Source organism: Chaetura pelagica, unplaced genomic scaffold, assembly GCF_000747805.2.
Source record: "Chaetura pelagica isolate M959 unplaced genomic scaffold, ChaPel_1.0 scaffold138, whole genome shotgun sequence".
In the NCBI taxonomy this organism is placed as follows: Eukaryota; Metazoa; Chordata; class Aves; order Apodiformes; family Apodidae; genus Chaetura; species Chaetura pelagica.
This window is the reverse complement of record NW_009954215.1, coordinates 3,286,309-3,298,980: the sequence shown is the minus strand read 5'-3', so window position 1 is coordinate 3,298,980 and position 12,672 is coordinate 3,286,309. Positions and strand designations below refer to the sequence as shown.

Genomic DNA, 12,672 nt, shown 5'->3' with positions numbered 1-12,672 from the left:
TAGATGCTGTAGACTAGCCAAGAAAATAGCAGAACTGTTGCTATGAATTCTGAAACAAAAAGAAAAAAAAAACCAAAGAAAAAGTAAAAAAAGTATCTTGAGATTATCCGAAGACAATTCAGTTATGAGTTCAAGTCACTTAGGATAGTCACAGCCAAACTGATGTTTTTAACAGTTTCTGCTTCTCATATTTTTTATCATCAGCTTTTTAAGGAGTAAATGTACTGTACTGATCTGGCATCTTGTCTATAGCTCAGCTGATCCTTACAGATCCTTGATGTGTTCCTTGGGGCTGCTAATTGTCCAGAATTCTTCTTTGGCAAACACAACATCAGATGTTACTGTCTGCATTATAAGAAGGTTACTGGTTGTTACACCAAAGCATTCAGTAGCTGATTCTCTATTCCTTTTCTTTCACATGGAGCTGAAGGATGTTTCCAGACGATTTCCATCATGATTCTCACTGCTTTAGCTTGAACAGTTGCTGGCTGATATATCCATTCGCCACACGTATCCCAAGAACCTTCACTTCATTAAACCCTTAAGTGTGTCCTCAAATTTGACTTAGACACTTCTACATTTACTCTTTGTAAATGTTCTCTTCCATCTGTAATCACCATGATGATCCTAAAAGCTCTTAAGTCAAATTATTGGAACTCTTCTTCTTTTTCTTTCTCTCTTTTAATATTACAATAATTATTAAGTAGTCCAGAAGATTTCTTCAGAACTGTGCTCAACTGTCAAATTTTACTGCTATTTAAAGGCTTCTTATAAGTGCACATGAGGACTATCAAACATGGGAAAAATAAATAAAAGAGCAGAAGCCAGTGGAGACCTGGAGGTCTATGATGTTTCCAAAACCTGGGTCCATCTATTGATTTTCCTTTTTCAACCATTAAACTCAAGTTACTAAACTCAATACAAGGTTAGGTGAGTGTTGGAATACAGGTTAATTTTCTGTTCTTACAAAGAATGAAGCTAACCACAAACTAGGCAAAAACTAGAGGCAAAGTGTTGATTAAATTATTTTCCATGTGGAATTGCTGTGGCCAGAATGAAGCTGCCAAGTTTTGCCCTTCGTCCCAGGTTTTAAAGTTCCTTTTCTGTTCATTTACCTCTTGTCCCATGTCCTCAACCGTAACCACTCATCCTTACATCTCTGATGCATGGATCTCAGTTTAGGTCAAATTAAATCCTCCAAGAAAAAGTAACTTATTTAACAGTGGAATTATTTCCTTATTCCTTAGCAGGAGCTTTTACAGTAATATTTAACCTGCCTATCAGACGAATAAACTCAAATACTTTGAAACTGCACAACTTAATCTTTTCTGTGGTATCTGACAACATAACAAATCTGGATGCAGATTTTCTCCCCAGAACACTTTGTGAAAACCAGCAGTAATTCACTGTGTTCTCCATGCTACATGGAGATTGTGGGAGAGAAATACTGAGCAGATGTAAATAATCCTACAGGATAACATTTGCTCCTGAGAAAGTATCACAGGACATGGATGTAAAATTAAGTGTTACTATGTCCCTATGTGCCACCCACTTCAGAATCAGGATTATAGAGCAGAAAGTTAGATGGTACTTACATTTTATATCAAAACTCTATTAACGTGACCTGGTGGAAAAAAAAGAATCTAAAATGGTTTTATGGGTGAAAAACTATCTTTTAAATATTTCCTAAATATGTCCATAGAAAATAGATGTTAATAAAGAGTTTTTATGTCATATTCTGGGATACATGTTCACTCTTACTGTATTTTCCTACTTAAGGAAACAACTGTCAGTACAAATAAAGATTTTTGTTAAATCTAACCTCTCCTTGAGATTGTGACCATCAGTTAATGCTAAAACCCAATCAATTCACTTTCATTCCTTTAACAGAAAAGCCTAATAATTTTTATTATTCTTTTAAATAACAAAGATATTTCTCATTTTTTAGCATGTTCTAATTCTGTGTTTTAGTTATAATCTACAGATTTCAGAGCATTGCAGTGACAACATCTACTCAATAGCTTGTAAAGAAAAGAGGAGAAAGCACATTTGGGATTAGCATTCAAGATTGCAAATGGTACTCAAAACTGACAACATGAAAAACATTTTAAATCCAGGGTTACCTAGTGGTCTACAAAAATGTCTGCAAAGTTTTGCTCTAAGTCTTCAACAGTTTTTAGCACTTTTCACCTGCAAACTCAGAAATGAAAACAAAGACAATTGAGAAAAAGATCAAGTAATGGCAAAGTCCTCTGAACTGCTGAAAGAAACAGAAATTATTTCCCTGATTTAGTACCATCTGCTTCTTCTAAATGATCAGCAACACCAGGAATTCAGACAAATAACATTTTCTGACCTGCTTGCTGTGGATAGTGTGGATTAGAGCTGGCTGGGGTAGATCCTCTTCCTTCAGCTTTCAGGACATGTTTCCCAAATGAAGCACTGTAAACATTAGCTTTTATCTAGAGATGTGAAACCTGGATGCTGTCAAAAAAGATTTGGAGTGAAACCCTTCTACTTTATAATTTGCTTCTTTTGAAGTAATGAGAACAGAACATAGCACAAAACAGACCAGGCAGCCCAATTCTTTCTCTGGAGTAACCTTTCTTTGTAATCATTTACACCATTAATTATGCATAATTTATTTGTACCTTAACCTAAAGCACTTTGTATCTTCCCTTTTCTCCCACTTTAATTTAAATAATATGTTTTTATCCTCCTATGCAGCATTTGGAAATGTTATAGTGCTGGTTTTTGAAGAGAGAATATCACTTTGCTGCTGATACTCATTTCTCATTTATTTGTAATTACCAAAATACAAGTCTTTCAGAAGCTGTTTATACTAATTCCAATAAAAAATTTAACCTTTTGTAAGCTACCGGATCTGACCCTTCGCTCTCCCATTCATCATTCTTAATTACTTGCACCTTCTCCATTCTGAAAATCTGTAGGTCAATGGCAAAAGTGGTTCCGATACCACACATCCTCATGTGGTTGTGATTTCTTACTAATTCCAATAAAAAATTTAACCTTTTGTAAGCTACCGGATCTGACCCTTCGCTCTCCCATTCATCATTCTTAATTACTTGCACCTTCTCCATTCTGAAAATCTGTAGGTCAATGGCAAAAGTGGTTCCGATACCACACATCCTCATGTGATTGTGATTTCTTTTTTTTTTTTTTCCTTTAGCTTTTTGTTTTCATATGTTTTCCTTGTGCTCTGGGTCATGACCACATGCCAGGTGTGATGTGCTATGGCTAGTACAGATGATGAAAATTTTCTCTCCTCAATTTCCAGATCACGTTATACTCTTCCCCACTCTTTGTTCCTTAGAACCTTTCTCTGGATTTTCCCACTTGCAGTCTTCGGCAGGTCCTGAACAAACTCCACCTGATAGGCAAAAATGTTCACTTTTAGCCAAACACATTCTGATTAGTCTCTCAGGTGCAAGTAAAGACAGCTTTTTATTATGGCTGAAGAGAAAAAGGGAAACTGCACAGCTTGGGAATGAGACAGTGAAATTCCTTACTACACATCTTAGCTGACTGCACAGGCAGCGCTTGCAGGGACAAGTACCACAGTCCTGAAGCAATAAGCACTTCAGCTGTCAGGACAGGGAGTTACTGGTGGCTTTCCTGGTTGTATGGGATGGATTCCAACCCTTCTGATGCCAGAAGAATTGCCCCTTAGCTTTGGCTGAGAGTACCAACAGAAGGGAGGAATAGTAAGAGCTGAACACCATGCCCAGCTGAGTTGCTGTGAAAACCCTGGTGTTTCATGAAAGGAAGACTGGACCATGACAAGGATAAGTTAACATCCCTCCCTTTGGGTCCTCTCTAGCACATCCTGTGAACTCAAGGCCAAAGCTGCAAGAGACCCTGTAATTTACTTTTTTTTTTTAAACTATAGTTTGAGTTTTTGTCAGAATGCTGTAAAAATAAAGCCAAGGCAGGACAAAAAACTGTTCATTTTTTAATAAAATTAGAAGACCTGTCTTTTTATGGCATACTTACCTTCCTCGGATATTTGTAAGGTGCAGTCACCTTCTTGACATGTTGCTGAAGCTCATGAGTTAATTTTTCTGGATCATGTGATACAAAAGCAGGAGCCAGAACAATGAAGGCTTTGACTACCTGGGTCACAAAAGTTAAGGGGCTCCATTAACTTCCAGATGTGGCAATAAAGTGTTATATTTGCTGCCCAAACTGAGTATTAAAATTCAGAATACAAAAGTTTGATTTTTTTTCTTTAAGTTCCCTTTTCTTTGGCTGTTTCTTACAGAATGCAATGTTACAAAGTACATAGGGTTTTTTGCTATTTTTCCACTTTTTTTTCTTAACTTAATATGCTACTGAACTTTCAAAAATTTGCAGAACAGAAAAAAAGAGGTCTGAAAATCTCACCCTGGGGCTCAAAGAGCAAAGAAATATTGCAAAGTTGAAAAATGCCAAAAAATAAAAGAAAAATTAAACCCTCTTGATATCATTGCCACCATTTTGCCAATTAGTGACAAAAAGAAATAATCTGGGTTCTATTTTTTGAGACAAGAAAATGCCACAATAAGTCTGAAGAGCCTAACTTTATTCCATGTCAAACCCTGAACACATAGAAATAATTCTGAAATTCTAAGATCTGTCAAGGAAAGGTTTTTAAAGTTTTTTAACCCATTTTGATTTAAAAAATCTGCAACACATTTAACTCCAAGGAAGCCTAGCATATATAGGGCCATGCTTAGTGCATTTCTTTTTACCTCCCCTCGAACTGGATCAGGACTGCTGACAACAGCTGACTCAGAGACTGCAGGGTGTTGTATTAATGCATTTTCGACTTCAAATGGACCAATGCGATACCTAGGAGGAAATGCAGATGTGACAGCCACTCAGGAGGTCTTTCCAGAGATATTTTTAACAGGCAAAGAAGCAAAGCCAAATGCAACTGACTTACCCAGCAGAATTAATTACATCATCACCTCTTCCAACAAACCAGACATATCCTTCTTCATCCATAGTTCCTCTGTCCCCCGTCACATAAAAATTTCCACACACGGAGGCAGCAGTTTTCTCTGGATCATTCTGACAAGGATCAAACATTTCAAAAAATGCATCTGGAATTTGATGCATTTACTTTGCAGTGGTGCCAAAAAAGATCTAGACAATTCTTAAATTGTTCTCAAAATGAGTATTTAAATACTACTTTGTGTCTTGAGCTTCTAAGCAGTCACAGACAAACTCAGACTTACAAAGTACTCAGAGAATAGACAGAATGGTCGTGTCGGTTGAATTCGGATAGCAATGTTGCCTTCTTCTCCTACAGGCACAACAGCCCCATGGTCATCTATGATCTGCAGAAAGGACATACCATTATTCCTTTGATTAGCTCACTGCTGTACCTGTTATAGCCCAGTGCAGGACAAAGAAGGGACATAGCCAGGATTCCCTTACTCCTGTACCCACAAGTGCAGCTGAGCTCAGATGTGACATCTCAACATACCTGCACATCATAAGGGGGAACAGCTTTTCCCACAGAGCCAGGTCTAGTTTTCACTCCTTTCATATTGGCACATATCGTCACCTGCATAACAGATTTTTTTAATTTTTATTTATGCAACATCAGGTTTGCATTAGGCATTACACCTCTTCATGACTCTGTCGCCACAAGGGCTGAGTCAGGACTAAAGCCCTGTGGTACTCAAGCACACCAGATGGGGGCCAAGAGGCCTTTCAGGTCAGCCCTGTGGAATGATATTGCTTGTGCTCAGTCTGAGCCAGAGAATTCTTCTGCAAACAGTTGAATTTGTTAGATGGGAAATGTGAAATTGTTACAGTCTTTTTTCAATAAAGGGACAATTAATTTGGGACCATATCAAGGGTAAGAGGAGAGAATGCCTGAAACCTGACTCTTAATAGGTTCATTAACTTTCACTTACAGAGAAGTTTGGGATGTGAACTGATTAAATATTTTTCATTAAAATCTTAGACAGGCCAAATTGATAACCAGAATTTTTTTTTTTTTTTAAGTTTGCCTTCTAAGTAAAGATAATCAAAGTATCTACTACAAGTTATTTGATCTGAGGTAATCTCTGGCATGAATTTGTGGGGGTCTGAACTCAGTAGTCATAGTATTTCCTATAAAAATTAAATTCCATTGATTTATCAAGTATATTGTGTCTCTGATATTGCTACCTTTGAAATATATATACTTGAAGAATTAATGCTAACGTACTGTTTCAGTCTGGCCATAAGCTTCATGGATATCCAGTCCTGTCTGGATTTTCCATTTTGCCATCACTTCAGGATTGAGTGGTTCCCCTCCGGATAGACAGTGTTTCACACTCATGAACTTGTAGCTTAAAAGAAACGGCAAATGAAATAGTTTTCTTAATTTCTGAAAAGAGTAGTGAATAGTCTCAACTAAGCAGCCTCCTTCCAACTTTCAAAGCAAGCACACCTAAAAATTCATAAGCTACTTTGAAAATTTTAGTAATAATTGTGTTACGCAGTCTTTGATTGTGTTATGCTCATGTGACCACTGAGGATAATGTGGTTTCTTTCTGCCTCACTGGAAGTAGGTTTTTATTCTGGAGAAAGAGCGAGCAAAGGTGTTTGGTATTTTCTTGGAAGAGCTGACAAGAAAGGAGAAATCTGAAATGTTTGTGGAAAGCTGTTATGTGCCAACATCCAACATAAAATAACATACTTAGAATTTTCTAGAGGAAAAGGAAGGCTAAATAGGAACAGAGAGCCTGAGCACTGCTAAAATGGGCTTGGCTGTTGTCAGGATGAAAGACTGATGTGAGAAGAATAAGTACCTTACTGAAGGTGTGAAAACTCCTTGCAGACCACATTGATTGCTTCTCATTATTTGAGTATTTTACAGTGTAACACACTAGTGGGAACAGCTGCCAGATAACTCTCAGCATGTGAAAGTCCTCTAACTGTTCTCTACATTCTTAGTACAATTCCACTGTACTCCAGAAACTTCCTGATCCAGTGCTGCCCGAAACCTTGACTTAAACTTAACTGTGAACCCTAAATTCAGAGGAAGTGACAACTTAGAAAAACAAACCCCTCAGTTGTTTCCCTGTGCTGTTGTTTCAAAGACCCATTCCTGAAGCTGGAATGGCCTAAGGCGTGACGAGTTATCCTCTATTTCAGAACAGAGCTTTCTTTTCTGAGAGCAGATTTTGCTAACTAAGTTTCCTTTATTTGAAAAAAAAAAAAGTGCAACATAGAACTAAACAGCCAGAGCTGCCACAGCACTATATCCCAGCCTCTCTAGCCCTGCAACAGACAGATGTGCAGTACCTGCTCAGATCATGTTGGACCAGCATGCGGTAGGCGGTGGGAGCCGTGCAAAAGACAGTGATGGGATATCTTGAGAGAGTCTAGAAAAACAGAAAGTTACTTGGTTGAACAGAAAATGTAATGGTGGGTCTGAAATGTGCAGGCAATTAGCACAACTCCTATGCTCAAATGTCTGCAAAATTAAAACCATAAAAATGCAAGATACATTAAATCCAGAGAAGGACTATGGATTAGTGACTATGACTCCTGGCTGTACCAGTCAGTCCTGCTGCTGCAGCAAACACTGTGCTTTCTGCCCAACCAAAATCACTCATGGAAATGAATGACCACTGAGAGTAGTAATTCCAACTAAGACTGCTTTCTGTTTACCAAGGTGAATGTGTCCCAGGCTTAAGACCAAGTGACAATTGTGAACTAGATGAAAGCTTTTCCAATTTTGTTCTTGGGAAAGTCTGGGTCTCTTCTCCACACAACAGGCCAATGTTAAGGAGAACAGGTCAGTTGACTGGTTTTGTGAAATGGCAGAGAGGAGGAACAGGCATTCTGGTAACTCATTGAAAATTCAGGGTAACAGGGCCCTGATTCAGGTCTATGCCACACTCTGATTACTCGCCCATGCTCACCCTGAGCATAAAATAGCTGGAAGGTCAGACTTAAAGCAAACTTTCTAAAGTGAGCTTTAGGCTAAGTATGGGAGAAGACAGCAGTGATCCCGAGTTCTTTTTGACCTGCATCATTCACTATATGTCCTCTACACTGCAGTCATGTCACATGGTCTAACAAGGAGGTAAAACATTTGTTCCTCTAGCTTTCTGGGCACCTAAAAGAGAGATGATTGCTTGGGATGTGGGAAGTACTATGCCTGCTGCTACAGAGCAGTGGGTACCCATGCACTGGAGACCACCTTGCTTGCTTCATTTATGCAAAAAGAAAATATAACTCACAGTATAAAAAATTACACTTACCTCTGCAGCAACTGCTGGTTTAAACTGTGGCATGTTGTGTACAAAGACACATGATCCAGAGATCCATGGTGCAAAAACACTACTCCAAGCTGCTTTTACCCAGCCAGTATCAGAGGTATTCCACATAATATCTGAAGGAGTCAAATTCATCCAGTACCTGATTATAAAGCAGAGATGAAAAAAATGCTTCATAGAGTGTGAGAGACTCAGTCACAGATTACAGCATAATTAAAGGGCAGGAAGCTTCCATTAGAAGATGCAGTGTCAGCAAGTGCGGCTCTTTAGAAAGTTTGTAAGAATGGAAGAGAATCATAAACATTCTGTTATTTCCCTTTAACATTTCAAGCATTTACCTTTCTCCTGAACAATACAAAACATCTTTGGCTTGAGCTTCAGAATCTGAATCTAGATCAAAGACTGAACAGATTATTTGGAGTAGGCATTCCTACTCCATTCCACATTGTGGATTAGAGAAACCAGCTAAATCACATCTTATTTCCCTAGGAAACTAACCAAATTACTTCTATGGACTCTATACCATCAACTTCCAAGTCGGAACACATTAGGAAATGTATCCTTTGATTTCAACGGAATTTCTCACTCCCAGAGAAGCATAAACAAAATATGTTAAATGCAAGCAGATCAGTAACAAGTCACAGACTCAAACTGAACTGTAACTTTTATGGTATGATGCTACAGTTCAAAGTTGCTTTGGTTCTCAAGGAAGGTTTACATAATACTGAAGCACTCTGATTTTGCTATAAAGAGGCTATCTTTACTGCTATCCTGCAGTCAGCCCTGTGGGAGACAGAACTCTGTGTTTGATGATCAAAACTGAGTCTTCAAAAAGCTTTTAATAATGAGGGTTTCACTGCAAGAGGGGAAAGGTCAGAAAGAAGCAAGTTCCTACACTAATGAAATGTCTACATTTACTGGAGTTTTTATGGCCACATTTTCAATTTAATTGTGATCATGTCACTTGATCAGGACACTGGGAACAACTGCAAGGTATACCTGGCAGTGGTTGCAAATCCAATACCATAACTGCTGTGGGAATGCACCACCATTTTTGGATAGCCTGTGCTTCCACTAGTAAAATAGATCAGCATTGGGTCTTGACTCCTTGTCTTGACAGATTTATGGTCAGCAGATGTCACCCTTCAGAAGAAACAGCATATGATGGTTACTACATGTAGTTTCTCACAGACAAAGCAGTATTTTTTAAGGTTTGTGTCATAAACAGGAAAATGGACCAAAACTGTATGATCTCACTAAGTAGTTTCATCAGATACCACAGATAAAAGAGTCAGAGAGCACATTTTGCTAGTTAAAAGTGTGCTCTGTATGCCATCATTTTCAAGAAGTAAGCAACTACAGCATATTGCAGTGACTTTGCCTACAGCTATTTTGCAAAGGTACTCAAGGTGCTTGTTATGGAACAGCAGGTAGATGCAAACACAACTTCTGCCTTCAACATATACCTTCTCCTAATATGAAGTCAATGGGGGCCATATTCAAGCTATTATGCCAGATAAGGTGGTCTTGGACATACTGTATAATGAACTATACCACTTATGTTCAAGAGACCAATGATCAATTTCGATTGACTGGGCTACCAAGACAGTAAAGGGAAGAAATAACTGGTGCCACCTTAGCTGAGCACCAAGAGCTGGCAATGGCTGTCTTCCCATGGAAATCAAGAGGCACTAGGCTAGGCTCTACAAGACAAGGACAAAACAACTGCAAGATTAGTAGCCTGTGTGCTTGTCTTGTGATTACAGTAGGAGCACAAAGCCTTTAAAAGCTGGCAGGCTGATTAGTAAGGAGAAGCTGAAAGACCTGAATACAGCTCCCAAAAAGTGTGTTGGAGAAGTTGCTGTAATTACAGTGGGCTGGTAGATGGATGCAAAAATATAAATATATATAAAAATATAAATAACTTGTATTTTGGAAATAATCCCAAAACTCAGCCTTTTCACCTGACTGATACAGCTTCCTTCACCTCACAAGAATGATGATAAAACAGGTATATACTCACACTAGGAGTTCTTTAAAGTTCAGCCACCCTTCTCTGCTCCCTTTGGTTACAATTAGCTTGCTTTTCAGAAACTGGCAATCGGACATGACAGATTCCACTGCAGGTGCCAGTGTATCATTGGCAATGATGCACTTGGCCTTCGAAGCCTGGAGTCGGTATAAGATGTCTTTGGCTGTTAACTGGGATGTTCCCGGAATAAGGACAATTCCTGGAAAAGAGAAACAAGCAATTTATGGACAGCACTTAGATTATATTTACATCTGGAATAAATTAATAATTCATATCAATAAGGAATTGATAGCTCTGATATGGGACAAATAGATGGAGGTTGGGTAGCTTACATACATTGCTCAGTCAACATATCTCTTAAATTTGGATTAATTTTGCAATGTGAACAAATATGAATTTGGATACGGAGTACAATGGGCCTGAAATCACACTGTTTTGGGAGGGGGAGGGAATATCAGTTTAGTGCATTTCTATACCTCCTTTTCCCAAGGACTACAATAGACTTGACCTACAGATGGATTTCAGTCTTCTTGCACCTTCAGAGGTATCTACCAAATTTTACAATTGGAAAACAGACACGCTGAGATACTGAACAATATTCTCATGTCACTGTCCAGAAAATCTTGGATATAATATAATCAGATTCCCTGAGTCTTAAGCACATTTACAACCTGCAAGAGTTACAGAGCCTCATGTGGGACAAAAATATTGATCATGTCCCTGTTGATGCCAAGTTGTTCCATCATGGATCATTAGCAGTCTGAAAATGTAATGGGTCAATTTTTTCCTAAATCTGCAAAACTGTAGCAGCAGAGCAAAAAAATATTGTTTTAATTATTAACCAGACTGTCACATAACTTAATGCATTTCAGCTGTCCACAATGGTAATATATTGGTCAAATCTGGCCTTAAGATTGTAACCATTCAGCCCTCACTGGCTTCAACTGAGGATGTCATTTAGGTGGACAATGTCTCTTCAGCACCTAGTACAAGGTCACTTTTGTTCCTGTGTGGGTGCTGCCAATTCTCCTTCTGTGCAAAAGCTGAATCGTATAGGGCACAGCAGCATATTCCTGATTACATTTTTTTCAAATTAATTTAGCATGTTTTTCATCTTTTCTATTTATTTTCTCTCTGCATCCAAGGTTACTCACCTGCTCGTATACAGGCTATAAACAGTAGCCACCACTCAGGAACACGAGGAAGAACAGCTACAACTCTGTCTCCCCTCTGCAAACCACACACCTCTGAAAGTATATTAGCTGCTTTCCTAGACAGAAATCCCAGCTCTTCAAAGCTCCACTTCACTTCCTCTCCCTCATCATTTACCCACCAAAAAGCTGGATTTGCTGGTCGTCTTCCATCCTAGAACACAACAGAAGACATTAAAATAAGGATCCTTAAAAGGATTGATTACCTTAAAAGGTAAGAACCCCAGACTCAGCAACTTATCCCTGGAAACTAGTCTCTTAAAGTGATAAAGAAAATAAAGTAGTGCATTCTACTCTGCAGCCAATATTATGCAGTATTCATCAGCAAAACTGATCTGTAACATCTGAGATTTGTTCCAATGTCTATGAAGTAAAAGAAAACACTACCTTTTGCAGTTGTGACCACTCATCTAAGACATCAGTTGCAAAGTTGAAATATTCTGGCAGTTCCTTTTTACACTGGTTTATAGAGTCATAATGCAAAATAATCTGAGATGTAAGAAGCTTATTGCATCCATGGAATGATCTGCAAGGAGACTTGAGAATCCACAGACACCGAGGAATCCATGATTTAATTAATGTTCTCATGATAAATGATGCTTTATCAGACAGTGGGGAAAAAATCAGGTGCACAACTACAGGAATCAGTCATCTGAAATGAAAGAAAATATGTGTAAAGCCAGTTAGGTATTGCATGCTATGGAGTTTGTGATGTTGGAAAATTAAATGCAAACCAGCTTGAATAAAGAGGTTGTTTCTGCACAACCCCATTTCCCCCCATTATTTTACGTGATTCTTAAAGTAAGTGCTCCTCCTTTCCTGGCTAAGAGATTGTACACTGTTTTTTCATAATAATATTTATCCTCTACTTTGTCACCTGATGAATGAATCTCCTATCTCCTCTCTAAACTTTCACTTGCCAGTCCTTTTCTAAATATCTCTCTTGATTCCTGTAAATTTCTGCTTACAGAAATAAAATGCCAGTACCTAGAAAGAGTTTTGAGTACATTTTGTATATCCCCTTGATTTAAAAGGCCTCTGTAATTATGCTGTCTTAAATATACACTAGATGGCGATTCACGCTGAATTTATGCACCAATAAAACTGACTATTATCTCAGTTCTTCCCTTGTGAGTTCTGTTTT

At 38.3% G+C, this 12,672-nt stretch overlaps 1 protein-coding gene across 1 annotated transcript; it reads right to left on the bottom strand.

Moving 5' to 3' along the window:
- Positions 1-3,304: 3,304 nt before the first annotated feature.
- Positions 3,305-12,116, bottom strand: LOC104393717 (acyl-coenzyme A synthetase ACSM4, mitochondrial-like). Its single transcript, XM_010003231.1, has 13 exons — positions 11,916-12,116; positions 11,472-11,682; positions 10,309-10,516; positions 9,285-9,428; positions 8,271-8,427; positions 7,306-7,385; positions 6,224-6,347; positions 5,492-5,572; positions 5,241-5,342; positions 4,946-5,073; positions 4,752-4,851; positions 4,015-4,134; positions 3,305-3,391 (listed from the first exon to the last, which is right to left on the bottom strand). Exons 1-13 carry the CDS (start codon positions 12,114-12,116, stop codon positions 3,305-3,307), a joined length of 1,743 nt encoding a protein of 580 aa, XP_010001533.1.
- Between the last annotated feature and the right edge of the window lie 556 nt (positions 12,117-12,672).

What these genes read in the sequence shown, in the direction of transcription:
- LOC104393717 (XM_010003231.1), bottom strand. Translation starts at nt 12,116, where the DNA reads ATGAGAACATTAATTAAATCATGGATTCCTCGGTGTCTGTGGATTCTC. An exon ending in GTCCAACATGATCTGAGCAG is followed by an intron (nt 6,348 to 7,305) that starts GTACTGCACATC and finishes GTTTCTTTTAAG; the next exon opens with CTACAAGTTCATGAGTGTGA. An exon ending in GTCTATTCTCTGAGTACTTT is followed by an intron (nt 5,074 to 5,240) that starts GTAAGTCTGAGT and finishes GATCCTTGTCAG; the next exon opens with AATGATCCAGAGAAAACTGC.